This window comes from Carcharhinus amblyrhynchos, chromosome 7 (genome assembly GCF_965287045.1).
Source record: "Carcharhinus amblyrhynchos chromosome 7, sCarAmb.v2.hapA, whole genome shotgun sequence".
Taxonomy (NCBI): domain Eukaryota; kingdom Metazoa; phylum Chordata; class Chondrichthyes; order Carcharhiniformes; family Carcharhinidae; genus Carcharhinus; species Carcharhinus amblyrhynchos.
In genome coordinates, this window is record NC_137330.1 from 60,614,488 (window position 1) to 60,633,092 (window position 18,605).

General features: G+C 42.0%; 1 protein-coding gene across 1 annotated transcript in view; it reads left to right on the forward strand.

Moving 5' to 3' along the window:
- LOC145345593 (adhesion G protein-coupled receptor F5-like) overlaps positions 1–18,605 on the forward strand; it is a 61,574-nt gene that overhangs the window by 10,085 nt on the left and 32,884 nt on the right. The window contains exons 5-9 of the mRNA XM_080193428.1: positions 4,592–4,764; positions 6,305–6,463; positions 10,817–12,202; positions 14,903–14,944; positions 16,879–16,935. Coding sequence (XP_080049554.1) covers positions 4,592–4,764; positions 6,305–6,463; positions 10,817–12,202; positions 14,903–14,944; positions 16,879–16,935 — 1,817 coding nt within the window. The remainder of the gene's footprint in view (positions 1–4,591; positions 4,765–6,304; positions 6,464–10,816; positions 12,203–14,902; positions 14,945–16,878; positions 16,936–18,605) is intronic.

The following is an 18,605-nucleotide window of genomic DNA, read 5'->3' on the forward strand; positions in this document are numbered from 1 at the left end:
TTTTATTCAATCATGGGACATGGGCTTCACTGACCGGCCAGCATTTCTTGCCCCTCACTTGATCCCCTTGAGAAAGTGATGGTGAGCTGCCTTCTTAAAATGCTGCAGTCCAAGTGCTGTGGATTGATCCACAATTCCATCAGGGAGAGAATTCCAGGATCTTGATCCAGTGCCTGCGATGACTGTGAGTGGCTTCGGGGAGAACTTGCAGGTGGTGGTGTTCCCATGTATCTGTTGTCCTTGTCCTTCTAAATGGAAGTGGGCTTGGATGGTGCTGTCTAAGGATCTTCTAAGAATTCTTCTATGAATTTCTGCAGCATATCTTCCTTTATTCATTCAAGGGGTGTGGGCATCACTGGCTGGCCAGCATTTATTGTTCATTCTCAGTTGCCCAAGAGCAGTTGAGAGTCAGCCACACTGCTGTAGGCTAGATAAGGTAAGAACAGCAGATTTACTTTCCTAAAGGACATTAGTGAACCAGATGGGTTTTTCCGACAATCGACAATGATTTCCTGGCCATCAATAGATTCTTAATTCCAGATTTTTAAAATTGAGTTCAAATTCCAGCACCTGCCATGGCGGGATTTAGAACATAGAACATAGAACACTACAGCACAAACAGGCCCTTTGGCCCACGAGTTGCGCTGATCACCAACACCTATCCATAACCCCCAATCCCATAAAACCCCATATACTCATCCAGAAGTCTTTTAAAAGACCCCAGTGAGTTCGCCTCCACCACCACTGACGGCAGCCGATTCCATTCACTCACCACCCTCTGAGTGAAAAACTTACCCCTAACATCACTTCTGTACTTTCCTCCCCGCACCTTAAATCTGTGTCCTCTCGTAGCGACCATTTCAACCCGGGGAAATAGCCTCTGAGAATCCACCCTATCTATTCCTCTCAACATTTTATAAACCTCTATCAGGTCGCCTCTCAACCTACGTCTCTCCAGGGAAAAGAGACCCAGTTCCCTCAACCTAACTTCATAAGGCATGCCTCCCAGTCCAGGCAACATCCTTGTAAATCTCCTCTGATTTGAACCCCAGTCCTCAGAACAATAGCTGAGCTAATGATTCTGGATTAGTAGTCCAGTGATAATACCATCACCATCCCCAGATATACCTAGCTGATCATACATACCGCTACTACTGAGTGTGGGTGATGGAGGGAATGGATGTTTGTGGTTGTGGTGCCAATCAAGTAGGTGTTCTGTCCTGGATGGTGTCAACCTTCTTGAGTGTTGTTGGAGATGCACCCATCCAGGGAAGTGGGGAATATTCCATCACACTCCTGACATATGCCTTGTAGATGGTGACAAGGTTTTGGGGAGTCAGGAAGTGAGTTACCCGCCATAGTATTCTGACCTGCTCTTGTAGCCAAGGTGTTTATGTAGCGAGTCCAATTGAGTTTCTGGCCAATGGTAACCCCAAGGTAGTTGACAGTGGGGAATTCAGCGATAGTCATCCTGTTGAATGTCGAGGGGTAGTGGTTAGATTGTCTGATTGGTGATGGTCATTGTCTGGCATCTACAAGATGCACTGCAGCAACTCACCAAGGCAGCATTTCCAAGCCCTTAATCACTACCATCTAGAAGCACAAGGACAGGAGACATATGGAAACACCTGGAAATTCCTCTCCCAGTCACTCAGCATTCTGACTTGAAAATATAATGCTGCACTTTCATTCTTGCAGGGGATCAAAATCCTTCAACTCCCTCCCTAACAATAGTGTGGATGACCGATACCACATAGATTGCAGCTGTTCAAAAAAGCAGCTCACTACCACTTTCTTGAGGTCAGTTATTAATGGCCATTAAATGCTGGCCCAGCCAACCACACCCATGTCCCATAAATGAATGAAAAAATAGACCAAATAAAAATAAGTAGAAAATCTTAGGGCGTTGTTAACAGTGAATAAATCTGAAACACTGGGCCCTATTTCACCATTTTGATTCTAAGGGCTGGGTGGACTTAAAACTGTGATTGTTTCAGATCCAAATTTTAGACCCGTTCTCAGGCACCCCCCATACGCACTCTGCCTGAAAAAATATCAACAATTCAGAATCATGCTGCAGAGGCACATGGGCACGGCTTAACGCACCCGAAATCCTGCAGCTCTGATCGATGGCTCCACCACACATTTGCGAAAAAAATAGAAAAACGCTCCTCTCATGTCCAGGCCTAATAATGCCTCCCATCAGCCCCCCATGGACATTGCCCCACCCTTACAACATAACTAACTATCTTATTCTCCCAACACCTCTGCCACCCAAACCGATCATGGGGCCCTCCCACCATTCTCCCCACCGATCACACACAGAGTAGCAGTGGAACCCCCTGCCTCTGACCCCCCTTCCCCATCCCACCACCAATCTGAGCCAGAGAGCAGTCAGAAGCTCTGAGCTTACCTGCTGAGAAGCTGGAGCGCCTGAATTGAACCTTTGTGGACCATGTTTGTTTTGTGCCGATTCTGGATGGGCAAATGCAGTGGTAAAGAAGAAAGTTTGGGCATGCAGTCCATTAAGTCAATTTAAATGCATGCAAATGCATTTAAAATGACATCACCCCGTTTTGGGTATGGTCCCAACTACAACCATTTTCGGCCCTTGGTAAAGGGGGAACTGGCATGGAGGTGGGCACGGATCACACCACTCACCTCACGTCCAATTTTGCCAAGTTTTCGCACCCGAAAATGGGCACAACTGGGTGGTAAAATCGGACCCAATGATTGACTGACCCAAATTCCTCTTCTCTTTTGATTCTGTCCGTTCTCCTAATAATGACTTAATTGGTGCTTTCCGTTTTCAAGCATAACAGCCTGCTCACCAATCTATAGTTACACCAGGGTGTATGAACTGAAATTATTAGTTTCCACCGTAGTCTTCCTAGATTATTACCTAGAGACAGAATATGAGAGTTAGTGCCAGTTTGAATATTGGTGTCATGTTTACTCACCAAATATCAAGCAGAGGGAAATATACAGCCTAGCCCGCCAACCACTACACTTAGGATGGAATTTTATTGGCAGGTCCCCCGAGATTTGTTCGATCCAACCCAAGGGCAATGGAGAATGCCATTCTCAAAGCTTCGCTGCCCCTGGAATCGGGGCAGGTGTGCCAGTAAAATTCCAGCCTTAGTCTCTGGAGTGAAAATTCAGCCCCAGGTCTTTTTCTGTCCAATATTTCCTGGGTCACTATTCTGGTAAGTAAATTGGAACTAACTGTGCATTAGAGTCCTTTTCGGAGGGTTGTTGGGAACTGTAGAATTCTCCATTGGAAGCTCACTCTTCCTGGGAAATTCCCAGAGTGGTTGTGTTGGGATTTCCGAAGAATCCCTTGGCATATCTTCCTGGTAGCACCAGTCTTCCATCATTAGGAGGTAAGAAGACTTCAGCCAGTGATGAACTTGTCCTCAAGACTGTCTTTACTAATTGAATTTATTCAAGCTATAAGAAGATTTAAATTATCTTTGATTATTGTGGTAACTTCCTACAAGTCCCTGCTGTTCTGTGATTTGTACAATGCATTACTGTGCAGGTATTTATTAGGCAGCCCAGTAATTACTTTCACAAGTGACTTCTTTTCCTTGTTATTTCTTATCTTTACCCAAGCATGGGAGCACAACGTTTAGCACTGCTGCCTCACAGTGCCAGGGACCCAAGGTTGATTCCCAGCTTGGGTCACAGTCTGTGTGAAGTCTGCACATTCTCCCCGTGTCTGCATGGGTTTCCTCCAGGTGCTCTGGTTTTCTCCCACAGCCTGGAAGATGTGCGGGTTAGGTGTGTTGACCATACTAAAATTCTCCTTCAGTGTACACAAACAGACACTGGAGTGACTCGGCGATTTTAGTGATTTTATTGCAGTGTTAATGTAAGCCTAGTTGCGACACTTATAAATAAACCATAAATAATACATCGGGATCTTCTGAACCAAGATCTTTTCTCACTACTGTACTGAATTGATCCTTTATTAATAGGTCTACCTGACGTCCATTTTTATCTTCTGACTCTTTCAAAATATGTACCCTGGAATATTCAGTTACCAGCCCTGCTCACCTTACAATTACAATCTTTGTAATGGCTGTTGTATCATACTCTTTTATTTATATCTGTGACACCAATTCATTTCTCTTGTTACAAAATTACCCCCTCACTTCTCACCTATGGTATAGCTGTTTCAAGTGTGAGGAGCCCGCCAAGTATATTTAAGTAAGTCCCAGACATAAAAATGCTTCCTGACTGCTTCACATGAAGGGCTGACTTCTACATGATTCCAGCCTCGTGGAATTGATCAACTCAAAATTTCTCCAATTGTCTCTTTTTTTATCTTCCTTTCATTCATTTCACTTGATAGGAAGTCAGCACATTCCAGTTCTAAAATAACCCATTGATGTTTGCAAAGCACTCACGGATAGAAATAATTGGCAGTCAATAATTGTTCTCCATTACACTTTTAAGTACTGTGGCATGTATTCACATATCAATAATCAAGTGTATACAGAACAGATAAATATGGAGCAAATTATTATTTAAAGGAACAGTAATTATGTAGCTTTTGGAAAGCTGTATCAATGTTTTCTTTAAACAGATGAAACTATACCATGCCATGATGAAATATATGGCACAACAAATTATAATAGCTTTGCAGAAATCCCCTGCGAAAATCAGCCAGGAGTTTGGAAGAAAAGATGTGAAAAGGATGGAAAGTATGGAGAAGAATTAGATTTCTGTATATTAGAGGAAATCAACAATATTCTTCAGGTATGAATTATTAAAGTAGAAACTACAGTCATTGTTGTTCCCTAAGATGCGTTCACAACAAATTCTTCATTTTTTTTTAAACATAACTGTTAGTTTAAACCCATTTTGCTAATGTTCAGAATTTACATGTTTCTGGTAGACTTGAATACACAGAATGAGAGTTCACATACTAAAATTAAATTGCCAAATACTCAGCACCTCAAAGCACTGGAGAAGTACTGCTAATGGTGTCTTTACAAGGTTCTCCAAATCTAGTGCTTAAAAAGGTGGCCAAACTCTACTGTCCTCTCTCAAACAGATTTCCCCAACAGTGAGGTGTGAATCACTCAAAACCAATTCTGCAGGATGGGACATGTTAGCCAAGATTCTCCCCAAAAAATTCTTAGTGCCAAATTTATGTAAAAACTACATAGGAGTAAATCCCATTTTTTTAGTAGGATTTTCCAAATGGATCTCACACACTCAGTGCATCACAGGATGCCCTAGAGTGAATCACGTTGAAAATCCAGGGTCAAGCCTATTCCCGCTGGAGGGGCTGGCACATAACACTGAGCAGGCCACTGCGCATGCACAGATCTCCATAGTGGAGATCATAGCACAGTAGCCTTGCATTGCCGGCCTCCCAATTGCTGGTCAGCTCGTCACTGGTCAGCACAGCAACCCCCTATCACTGGTTGTGCAGTTCCCCCCCCCCCCCCCCACCAATCACTGGCCTTCCAGACATCTCTGGGCCAGAACTGACCCCACACCCCTGCCTGCCTCAATCTCCCCCTCCTCACCCCCACTGGTTCTGCTCGAAACTTGGTTGTGACAAGGTTCTCCCACAACAACACCTTAGTGATGTCTCAAAGTATCCCTAAAGAGGTCAAACATTTCATCGACTCTTGGGAATCCCTGACTTTCACCAACTAAATGGAGACACCAAGCACATCAGGAACATGCAGAGGCAAATCAAGGCATCGGAGACAGTGCACAAACTTCCCAACATTCTGCACCCTCTCCTTTTGCTCTCTATGAATAGTATGCTTTGTCTGTAAAGCACACAAGAAACAATTCTTTTCACTGTATCCCAAAACCTGTGACAATAATTATATTTGAATAAATTATTCAGCCTTGCATCAGAAATGGGCACAATGTTGGTGGCGCCAGATATCTGGTGCCTATAAGATCACAAGAGACGAGAAATTGAGTGTGAACCGGCTTGCCCTGCCCATTGGCCAGTGGGACACAACGTTAAGATTGGCCCCCTACACCCCCCCGCAATTTTCATGGTCACTGTGTTCTCCTGCAATCTAGTTGTATGTGTGAGCTAGAGAAGAATATCCAAAATTTACTTGCTGAATTTGCATGAGGTTTTTAGAAAGCTATTTCCTTTTGCTTTTCCCAGGAGATTATTTGATTGTTGATGGAGTGGGACCGGAGGGTGCACTAGGATCGTGATAGTCAGTTAGACCATGACTCCGTGGACTGTGCACAATTTACCACTTTGTCTTTTCCAGTTCAACAATGTTTCCACAGTCATTTTTAATTTTGTTTGCAGGCAGTAAATACCACCGATTTGGAAACTACATTTCCAAATCTTCTTCAACAATTATCCAATGTGGTTAACATAACCACCCCTGGCAACATCCAATCTGCGGTTGACATTCTGGATCCAATTTCAAAAACAAGAGCCACTGTTAATGAAACAGATATGGAGGTAAGAACTAACATCTGACAGAAACAGTCTCAAGCCTACTACCATGCTTTCCTGCAGTATGTCTCGTTAATATGAAAGTCAAGTGTAGCAAGGAGAAAATCACACTTGAAAAATAGAATCCTACAATGCAGAAGGAGGCCATTCAGCCCATCAAGCCTGCACAAACAACAATCCCTATCCCTATAATCCCATGTACTTACCTGGCCAGTGCCCCTGACACTAAGGTCAATCAACCCAACCTGCACATCAAGGCCAGAGTTGAACCCAGGTCCCTGAAGCCGTGAGACAGCAGTGCTAACCATTGTGCCACAGTGCTGCTCATCAGTATGTTGTGAACCAAATATGTTGTTTATAGAATCACACTAAATATTGAAAATTGCCTAAGTTGCTGAAAAGGAGTCTTAACTTCCAGAAGGTCTGAATTTGGTTCATCCTATCAGGGTGATCCAGTTTAATAGGAAACAAATCAACCTCAACAATAATGCATCAAATCCAAGTTACAACCATTTTTCCAAAATTATCTCATGATGGGTTCAGGGCCATATCTCAGAATCATATCCCCGTGTCAGAAATTCCATCCACCATGGCACAATGTCAGCAGAGTGTGAGGAACAACTGATCTCAGAAGGTGTTTATTTGGTGACCAGAACTCCCAGGGAAGCTCAGAAGAAACTGCAGCACTCAGTGGCGTGAGGGTCGCATCATGGTGGTGCCAAGGTAGCACCAGAATAATAAGAGTGTCAGGAACCTGGGCTCGATTCCTGGCTTAAGTCACAGTTTGTATGGAGTTTGCACATTCTCCCCGTGTCTGAGTGGGTTTCTTCTGGGTGCTCCAGTTTCCTCCCACAGTCCAAAGATCTGCAGGTTAGGTGACAACCATGCTAAATTACCCATTAGTGTCCCAGGATGTGTAGGTTAGTGATTAGCCATAGTAAATGCACAGGGTAATAGAGATAGGACAGGCAGAGAGCTGGGTAGGCCTGGGTAAGATGCTCTTTTGGAGAGTTGGTGCCTCCTTTCTGCGTTGTAGGAATTCTATGGTTCTATGTCAGGATAGTCCTAGCTTGATGCCAGGGTGCTGTGGGGTTGTGTGTTTGTGGTAGTGGGGGTAACATCTGGGTGAAGTTTGTTTTCTAGTTTACTAACTATGCACTGGGGCAGCATTTAAAAATGGCACCCGTATCATCTAATTTGATGGCAGGCAAGCAAATGAGAAGCCACGTACATTGTGGAACCCATGGCTATAAGCTTTATTTGGCAGAGAAAGCTACCATTGTCGTCGATGGACCCAAAGCCATGTTTCCCGCCCGACACCAACCTTTGCAATATCAGAGAAAATCCTGGCCTATGACGCTGCCTTGAATAAAGGAAAAAAAGGGCTTTCATTTCTGAATCACTCTTCATGATCTCATTTATATTTTAAATATCATTGTTTTAATGAAGGAAAGATGGTGGTCAATTTACATTTGGAAGATCTCACACAAAACAATGAAATTATGTCCAGATAATCCATTTAAATGATGAGGTATTAAACCAGACACATGGGGAGTACCCCTGCTCCCCAGGGAATAGCAGGTGGGATCTTTTACACTTATCTATGGCAACTTGAGTATTTTCAAAGTTACTGTTCAGATACACTGAGGGAGAATTTAGCATGGCCAATGCATCTAACCAGCATGTCTTTCGGACTGTGGGAGGAACCTGGGGCACCCAGAGGAAATCCACATAGACGCAGGGAGAACATGCAAACTCCACACAGACAGTCACCTGAGCCAGGAATCGAACCCAGATCTCTGGCACTGTGAAGCAGCAGTGTTAACCATTGTGCCATCTGCCACTCTATCTAGAAATTTAGAATGCCGTCTCCATTGGCCTTCAGTTAAATATGTTTAACTGCTACATGAAGACTTAGCCAGTTCATTTAATGAGTCAAATCCTGGTCATGAGTTCAAGCACGTAATTTTAGCGAAGCACATAACATACAATGCATTGGTAAGGCCAAGTTGTCGTTCTGCATGCATACAAAACCTGCCTCTTGCCATGGAAGTACACATTCGAGCCAGAAGGATTTCAACAAAAGTTCAGTAAACTGGTCTCTGGGATGAGCACTGTCCCATGAGAAGAGATTGAGTAGATCAGGCCTATATCCTTTCAAGTTTGAAGAATAACAGGTGATCTAATTGAACCATATAAAACATTTAAGTGGCTTGTTAGGGTTGATACTAAGAAATCTTTCCTCTGATTGGAGATTCTAGAACATAAAGGCCACAGTGTCAGAGATGAGGAGAAATTTCTTCACTCAGAAGGTTGTGAATTTTTGACTTCATAGAGCTTTGGATGCATAGTGATTGAGTATATTCAAGACAGACTTTGATTGATTTTTGGGAAATTCCAGAAAATGAGTATTAGCGGGGTTTCAAGGTGGCAAGGTATCACCAAAACTTCAGCCAATACAAAGACTCACAAAAGCTAGTGTCCCAGAATGAAGAAGTGTCTTTTGTTCGACCAGCGGTCACAAGGAGAAATTATTGAAGAGTCCTAGGCCACTCCAGACATACAGCAGCCAGCCATCTCCAATAATTTCCAAGATATACAGTTAGGATAGATCAATTTTTCTTATCTAACTCTCCCACCTATCGTTAGCTTTGAATCAATCAACTTCAAGACACTTAAACCATTAATACTCTGTCACATACTTTAGCCGATTGCATTTTACCTTTTGACATGATGGGATTTCATTGGTCTGTAGAATCTGAACGCTTCCTCCCCATTTGGCTAACTCAATCACCTGTATCACTTAGCAACAAGACACCTGGCTACTAAGTTCAAAGTTAACATTGTCACAAGTTCCCCTCCAGGTCACTGCCAAACCAGACTAACACATGATCCCACACCCGAGCAAGCATCCATCTTATCTGGACAGTGAATAATTCTATTCATAAGCAGTCCTGAGAACTTTACTGCCAGCAATTCCCGTAGATAAGAACTTGCACATTCTGAGGTTTCATTTTGTTTCCTAAGAATGTGGCATTATCTGAAATTCCCTGAGCTATCAGGCCTTGCAGTAACTTCCTCTTGGCTAAAATGCACAATCACTTTATAAAAATACAGTTAATACATTTAAAATATTAAAATATGAGTTTAAATAACTATCACTTGTTTTAAATCTCATACTGCATTCACATGGGCTGCACGGTAGCACAGTGGTTAGCACTGCTGCTTCACAGCTCCAGGGACCTGGGTTCAATTCCCAGCTCCACACTGTCTTTGTGAAGTTTGTACATTCTCCTTGTGTCTGTGTGGGTTTCCTCTGGGTGCTCCAGTTTCCTCCCACAGTCTAAAGATGTGCAGGTTAGGTTAATTGGCCATGCTAAAATTGCCCCTTAGTGTCCTGGGATGTGTAGGTTAGAGGGTAAATGTGTAGGGATATGGGGGTAGGGCCTGGGTGGGATTGTGGTCGGTGCAGACTCGATAGGCCGAAGGATCTGTTTCTGCACTGTTGGATTCTATGTGTGTAAACTTTTCTCTTGTAAGCTTATAAGTCTGACTTAAAGTCTTTTAACTTAAAGTTCTGTTACTGTCTTAAATATTTAATAGTTTAAAATCTTCCCTAACCTACTAGAATAATTTTCCTTTCCCCAACAATGAGGATAACAAAGATTTGTGGCAGAAGATCAACCATAATTATATTGAATGGAGGAGCAAACTCAGAGGACTAAATGTCTACTCCAGCTCCTATTTCTTATGCCAATGTACATGAAACAATAAAAGAGTTGGAATGTGTGCCTATTGATAAACATTGCAACTTGACATATTGAGGTAATATCAGAGAGACATGCAGTTAAACCAAGCAGAAGTAGGAATGGTCCAGGTGTTAGATGGTTCTTTATTCAAGGAGTACTAGCTGGAATGTATTGCTGGCTTGAGAAGTGTGTGCTGATGCTCTGCAAACTCCAATAGGAAATAGTAAAATCAATTAGTCAGGGCAAAGTTGAATTGCATCAAAGGTTGGTGGATTTACAGTTAATGTACATATGGTCAATGTGACCAGTTGGGCTTGTTTTGATCACCTGAAGGGTTCAAAGGGAACCTTTCCGGGTTTGATTTTACTCTGCTGGTTCTGGATTCCTTTGACTTTTCAGGAGGTTTATATGGCTGCACAGGGAAAGTTTGGTAGTAATGTTTCTCCAGAGTTCATAAGTGTGAGATAGGCACAGTGGACCAGCTGTTTATTTCCCTGCATGTTATTTTCTAATTTTCTTAGTTCAAGGCCATTTTCTGATGCTAAAAATGTTTGATTTTCTGTGAATGTGAAATTGAATATTTGATCAATTTGTGCTTTGTGTTTTTCAGAATTTCTTGAAAACCGTAAGCAGAGTTATCTCTTTTGAATCAATAGATAGTTGGGAAATTCTCACAAACACACAAACTGAAAATAATTCCAGCTCTAGTTCTCAATTATTACAGGCAGTGGAAAAGTTTAATCTACGCCTCAATCAGCAGATTTACTGTTTGCAGTTCAAAGAAGATAATCTTGAATTCAGAGCTGCTAGAATTGATGGTCATAACAGGAACTGTTCTATTATCGAGCCCTTTGTTAACATATCAACCGGAGAATATTCCAATTTAAGTGCAAGTGTATTCCTTTCCTCTGAAGAATTTGAAGATACATCAAATACCACAGTTATCACCATTGCATATCCAACATTGATTGATATTTTACCCAAAACGACAACCTTCGATGGAGACTTTTTGATTAATGGTCTTGTTATGACAATCACATTAAACATTACGAAACCTGTTAACATCAGCTTGACCTTCTCACCAAGAAATCGCACACTTGATCTCAACACGGCCGTGTGTGCATTTTGGGACTTAAGTGGCAATGGCGCATGGAATAACACTGGCTGTACACCTGAAATTAATGGGGAAAATATCACATGTAACTGTGAGCACTTGACATCCTTTTCTATTTTAATGTCCCCTGATTCTATAGACGACCCACCTTTGAAGTATATAACCAGAGTTGGAGTTGCCATATCAATAGGATGTTTATTAATTATTATTATCATAGAGACCATGGTGTGGAAACACGTGACCAAAAATAAGACTTCATATATTCGCCATGTTGGAATTCTGAATATAGCGGTAAATCTGCTGCTAGCTGATATATGGTTCATTGTGGCTTCAGCTGTAACACCAGGAACAGAGGCTTGCACAGCTGCTACTTTCTTCATTCACTTTTTCTATCTTGCCTTATTTTTTTGGATGTTAACACTGGGTCTACTACTTGTCTATCGTTTGCTTTTCCCATTCCATAATCTCAGTAAATCAGCTATGATGGGAATATCATTTAGTATAGGTTACCTTTCTCCATTAATAATCTCTATCATCACCATTGGAGTTACCTACCCAAGAAACAGTTACACAAGAGAAGGTGCCTGCTGGCTTGGCTGGGAGAAAGAATACCCTCTACTTGCATTTGTTATACCTGCACTGGTTATAATCGCAATAAACCTCATTATTCTGATTGTTGTCATATTTAAACTGTTACGGCCAACAATCGGGGTCAGATCCAGAGAAAATAATCAGGAGAGACAAACACTCAAGCAAGTTGTGAGAAGCATTGTTGTGTTAACCCCAATCCTCGGACTCACCTGGGCATTTGGAATACCAACTTTTCAAAAGGATTCTCCTAACGCTTTCCATTATGTATTTACAATTCTCAATGCTTCTCAGGTACGTATCATTTATGTTTTATAACTTTTAACATCTAATTGTAGTTAATTTATATTAATGCAGTCAAATTCAGAATAAGCAATTATCAACAAATAAATAAGTTTTAGGTTCAATACTTAACAGATTACTTTTCAACCTCCATATTCACAGTCATCTGGAACTAGGCAAAATCCATCATAGGATCAACTCAGTATAGGAAGCACAGTGGAAAAATGTGTTTTCTTAACAGCGATTCTTAATGATAAGTAGATTTTCTGGAGTTTCACTATTTCGTATGAGAATTGATTATGTAGCACTTTTCACATTGCCAGAACATCACAAAGTGCTTCAATGCCAATTTTAATGTGTCATTATTGTAATGTAGGTAAAATAAGTTATTCCCCCTCATATGTGGATCACCAGTGAGGCCATACTTGGAATAATGGGGGAAGATTTCTCTGTGTATTCTGTGTGAGAAAATCTTGAATGTTTGGGGTACATAGTTTTGTCTTAGTTAGATCACAAATGAAGCCTTGGCTCACTGAGTAAAATTCTCAAACCAGAAAAAGAACATTGGTGAGCTCCCCTACTTCTACCTTAACTAGCTAGATTGGGAATCACGTGATTAATTGATTCTTGAGGACAAGGTCAGTATTTATAGCATGGTAATGAGGCTGTCCATCTCAGATGTTATTCATTTTTGGTGTTTCTGGGTTCAGGCATCCTGGAAATTTTAACACTGCTTGTGGGCAAGGTGAAACGGGAGTGTTTTCCCATAACCCCTCGGACTGCAACTTCTAGACTCTGTCCTCTGCACTATCTCTGAAGACCTCTCCTCCTCACTCTCTCCAGAACCCCCTCCTCCTCACTCTCTCCAGAACCCCCTCCTCCTCACTCTCTCCAGAACCCCCTCCTCCTCACTCTCTCCAGAACCCTCTCCTCCTCACTCTCTCCAGAACCCCCTCCTCCTCTATCTCCAGAACCCCCTCCTCCTCACTATCTCCAGAACCCCCTCCTCCTCACTATCTCCAGAACCCCCTCCTCCTCACTATCTCCAGAACCTTCTCCTCTTCATATCTCCAGAGACCTCTCTTCCTCACTATCTCCAGAACCCACTACTCCTCAATTTCTCCAAACCTCCTCCTCAATGTCTCTAAACCCCCTCATCCACACTATCTCCAGAACCCCTTCCTTCTCACAATCTCCCAAGCCCCTCCTCCTCAATATTACCAAACACCCTCTTCTTCACTATCTCCAAAGACTCTCCTCCTCACTATCTTCAGACTCAGCTTCTCATATCCTCAGACGCCCCCTCCCCTCACTACTGCCAGACCCTCTCTGCTTCATTATCTTGAGTCGCCCTTGCCTCACTATCCCTGATCCCCTCCCCCTCACTATTTCCCAAACCCTCTCCTCTATCTCCAGAGTTCTCTCCTCCTTAATATCTCCAAACCCCCTCTTCTTCACTATCTCCAGAGACCTCTCCTCGTCACTATCTCCATACCCCCCTCCCCTCACTACCTCCATCCCCCTCCACCTCATTATCTCCAGTCTCCCTTGCCTCACTTTCCCCTGATCCCCTCCCCCTCACTATCTCCAGATCCCCTCCTCACTATTTCCCAAACTCCCTCCTCCTCACTATCTCCAGAATCCTCTCCTCCTTAATATCTCCAAACCACCACCTCCTTCTATCATAGTGCAGGGAAGAAATACTATCTCCAGAACTCCTTCCTCTTACTATCTCCGAATCTCTCCCCTCACTATCTCCAGAACACTCCCACTTCCTTACTATTTCCATACCCCTCTTCCTCATTATCTCTCAATCCCTCCTGGCTACTATCTCCAGGTCCCTTCTATTTATTACCTCCAGCTCTCCCCCTCCTCCTCTTTCCCTGAATCTCTTTGTTTGGAGTTTTTTTGTGATATCTGAACGTCACTCCATGTGATCTCCAAATCCCATCTTTCTTACGATCTCTGGACCCTCCTGAATGCAATTTCTTGACCACCTTCTTCCTATAATCTCCTGACCCCAATCCTACGATCAGCCAGCCAACCTTTCAATTTCGCCAGCTGCATGCTGAAACTGAGTATTACGTTCTTAACTTTTCCCATATTTTCCAACCACTGATCATCTTCACTCTCTACCCGCCAATCAAGCCTATAGAGCACAAAGGCAAGGAAAAGGTTTAAGGAGTTAATGCTTGAAAAGATTTAAGGAGTTAATTCCAGACTTTAGGGCTTAGCAACTGAAGGCACGGCTGCTGATGCCGGAGTGATTATAATTATGAACGCACAAGAGGACAGAATTGAAAGTAAACAAAGATCTCAAAAGACTGTGGGGCAGGAGATTGGATGGAGTGAGGCCATGAAGAGGTCTATAAACAAGTGAGAATTAAAATTTGCCTGCCTCGGTGGAAGAAACATGCAAGTTTTAACAGGGAGATTTGATGATGTAGGCTGAAACTGAAAATTTGCTAGGCATCATGCTTATCATTGTCAGCCAGTGAGGAAAACAATTCTCCAGACTTGCCAGCAATTTGCTCTGGTACACTCAATATTGGATATCATTGGTTGAAAGAAACATCTGCTTTTCAGGCTGTTTTAACTTGAATAAACCATTGACAAATGGTCATTTTGTAATAGTTAACGCAATGGCAAAGAAGTGTTTACAATTAATTAAAGATCTATTGGGAAACTGTTTAAAAAATCTTTTTTTTTTAGGGATTCCTTATTTTGATCTTTGGAACATTCATGGATAAGAGGGTAAGCTACAGATGACATTCCCAAGTTTCCCAGCATTTTTTAAAAAATTGTTCATGGGAAGTGGACGTTACTGGCTAAGAACATAAGAACATTAGAAATAGGAGCAGGAGTAGGCCACCTAGCCCTTCGAACCTGCCCCACCATTCAATGAGATCATGGCTGATCTGAAGTGGCTCAGTTCCACTTTCCCGCTTTCTCCACATAACCCTTAATCCCCTTGTCTATCAGAAACCTATCTACCCATGTTGTAAATATATTTAGCGAGGTAGCCTCCACCATTTCAACGGGCAGAGAATTCCAGAGATTCACCACCCTTTGAGTGAAGAAGTTCCTCCTCAACTCCATTCTAAACTGCCCCCCCTTTATCTTGAGGCTGTGCCCTCTAGTCCTGCTGTCCTTTCTGAGCGGGAAGAATCTCTCTACCTCTACCCTATCCATCCCCTTCATTATCTTATACGTCTCTATAAGATCCCCCTTCATCCTTCTAAACTCCAAAGAGTACAAACCCAATCTATTCAGCCTCTCTTCATAGTTCAACCCCCTCATCTCTGATATCAGCCTAGTGAACCTCCTCTGCACTCCCTCCAAGGCCAAAATATCCTTGCGCAAGTGCGGCAACCAAAACTGCACACAGTACTCCAGCTGCGGCCTCACCAGTGCCCTGTACAGTTGCAGCAAGACCTCCCTACTTTTATATTCTATCCCCCTCGCTATAAAGGCCAGCATCCCATTTGCCTTCTTGATCACCTGCTGCACCTGCAGACTGGGTTTTTGCAACTCATGCGCAAGGACCCCCAGGTCCCTCTGCACCATAGCATGCTGCAGCTTTTCGCCCTTTAAATAGTAATCCCTCCTACCATTATTCCTGCCAAAGTGGATAACCTCACACTTGCTAACATTGTACTCCATCTGCCAGGTCCTCGTCCATTTGCTTAGCCTATCTAGATCCCTCTGCAGACTTTCCACACCCTCCGCACAATTTGCTTTTCCACTCATCTTTGTGTCGTCAGCAAATTTCAACACCCTACACTCAGCCCCCTCCTCCAGATCATCTATATAAATGGTAAATAGCTGAGGCCCCAGCACCGATCCCTGCGGCACTCCACTAGTCACCAACTGTCAATCAGAATAGCACCCATTGATACCAACTCTCTGCCTCCTATTAGACAACCAATCCTCTATCCAAGCTAACACCTTACCGCCAACTCCATGCACCCTAACCTTCTGAAGCAACCTTTTGTGAGGCACCTTATCAAACGCCTTCTGAAAATCGAGAAACACCACATCCACCGGCTCTCCTCTGTCTACCGCACTAGTCACATCCTCATAGAATTCCAATAAATTTGACAGACACGACTTCCCCTTAACGAATCCGTGCTGCGTCTGCTCTATCAAACAATTCTTCTCAAGGTGCCTCGCTATTTCTTCTTTGATGACGGATTCAAGCATTTTTCCCATAACAGACGTTAAACTAACCGGCCTATGATTCCCTGCCTTTTGCCTGCTACCCTTTTTAAACAACGGCATAACATTAGCCGTTTTCCAATCTTCCAGCACTTCCCTGGAATCCAGCGAGGTTTGGAAAATGCTGGACCGGCATTTATTGCCCATCCCTGAGGGCATTTTAAAAGTCAACCACATTGCTATGTGTCTGGAGTCGCACGTCAGCCAGACCGAGTAAGGGCAACAGATTTCCCTTCCTAAAAGACATTAGCAAACCAGATAGGTTTTTATGACAATCAACAATGGTTTAATGGTCATCATTATATTTTTAATTCCAGATTTTTATTGAATACAAATTTCACCATCTGCCATGGTGGGATTCGAACCTGGGATCCCAGAGCATTACACTGGGTTTCTGGATTACTAGTTCAGCGACAATACCATTATTTTTATTTCACTTAAAAAAAAACTTTCTTCTGCTATTAACTTAGATACGAGCAGCCCTGATGGAGACATTTTCATTGGCAAGATTTTCTTCTCCAACAAAGGTAAGGTTATAAAAATTAAGAATGATGGATAATTACCAAACTTGGAGACAGAACATCAATGGTAATAATCTCTGTCTTAATACCTGAGATACATGTAAATTTCCACTGGACAAATAGACAAGGGAGGTAAATGTTTGTCTTCAAGACTGGTGTGGGGAAAGTAAGTTTCGGTTCATGTGGCACAGGCACCACTTTGGGGAAAGTGGGAGCTGTGCCGTAGGGACCATCTACATCTGAACCATCCTGGGGCAGAGTTACTAGGGAAGTAAAAAGGGTTTAAAACCAAATAGTGGGAGTAAGGGATCAAATTTGGGAAGACATGGTAAATTGAAGAGTAGAGACAAGTCAGGAGAGGAAGGTATTAATGTGGAAAATGGTAAACACACAGTGACAGGAAAGGACAGAGAGTAGAAATCTAAGCAGATATGACTTGAGGTTACAAAAATAATATAAGGACAAAATTTAAGGCTCTGTATCTGAAAGCACACAGCATTTGAAACAAAACAGATAAACTGACAGCGCAAAGTGAGATAAAGAAGTATGATCTGATAGACATTATAGAGACATGGCTGCAAAATGACATAGGCTGGGACCTGAATACTGAAATGTATGTGACCTTCAGGAAGAACAGAAAGCTAGGAAAATGTGGAGCCTCTCTTAATTAGAGATTATATTAGCACAATGGAGAGAGATGATATAAGTTCAGGAAACAAGGATAGAGGAACAATTTAAGTAGAGATGAGGAAATGATAAAGGTAAGAAATCACTTGTTGAAGTGGTGTACAAGCCACTTAACATGAACTATATGGTAGTACAGGATACGAAAGAAGAAATGGTGGGTTAAAAATAAAATACTGTGGATGCTGGAATCTAAAAAAAGAGAAAGTGCTAGAAAATCAAGCAGGTCTGACAGCATCAGTGGAGAGAGAAATTGTGGGCGCTTGTCATAAGGGTACAGTAATTGTAGTGGATCATTTTAATCTATGTATAGAAAGGAAAAAAATCAGACGGGTAAAGATTAGGTGAGGAATAAAATGTTTGTGGGATAGTTTCTTAGAACTAAACCTGGTACTGAACAATGGAATAGGATTAGTGATCTCTTAGCAAAGGTGCGCCGAGGTAACAATGATCATAATATCATTGAATTTCACATTCAGTTTGAAGGAAAAAAATTATCTGAGATTAATATTTTAAACTTACTTAAAGCCAATTATGAGAGCATAGCAGCAGAGCTAGCAAAAGTGAACTGGCAATTTAGGTTAAGTTATGATTAATAGAGATGCAGTGGTGAACATTTAAGGGAATATTTCATAATTCTCAGAATAGATATGTTCCAACAGGAAAAAAATTACAACCACTAACTGTAGTTAACTAAAAAAGTTAAAGATACTACCAAACTTAAAGAACAAAATATTGGACAGAATATTAAAAAAAAGCAAAGAATGGCTCAAAGATTTATGAAGAGGGAAAAGTTAGAGTACAAGAGAAAGATTGCTTGAAATATAAAAACAGATAGTAAGAGTTTCTACAGATATTTAAAAAAAAACTTAACAAAGAATACATTGATCCTATAAAAAGTGAGGCTGGAAAATAATAATCAAAAATGAGGATATAGTAGATGAATTGAACTGATATTTTTGATTGATCTTGACTATAAATGATATAAGTAA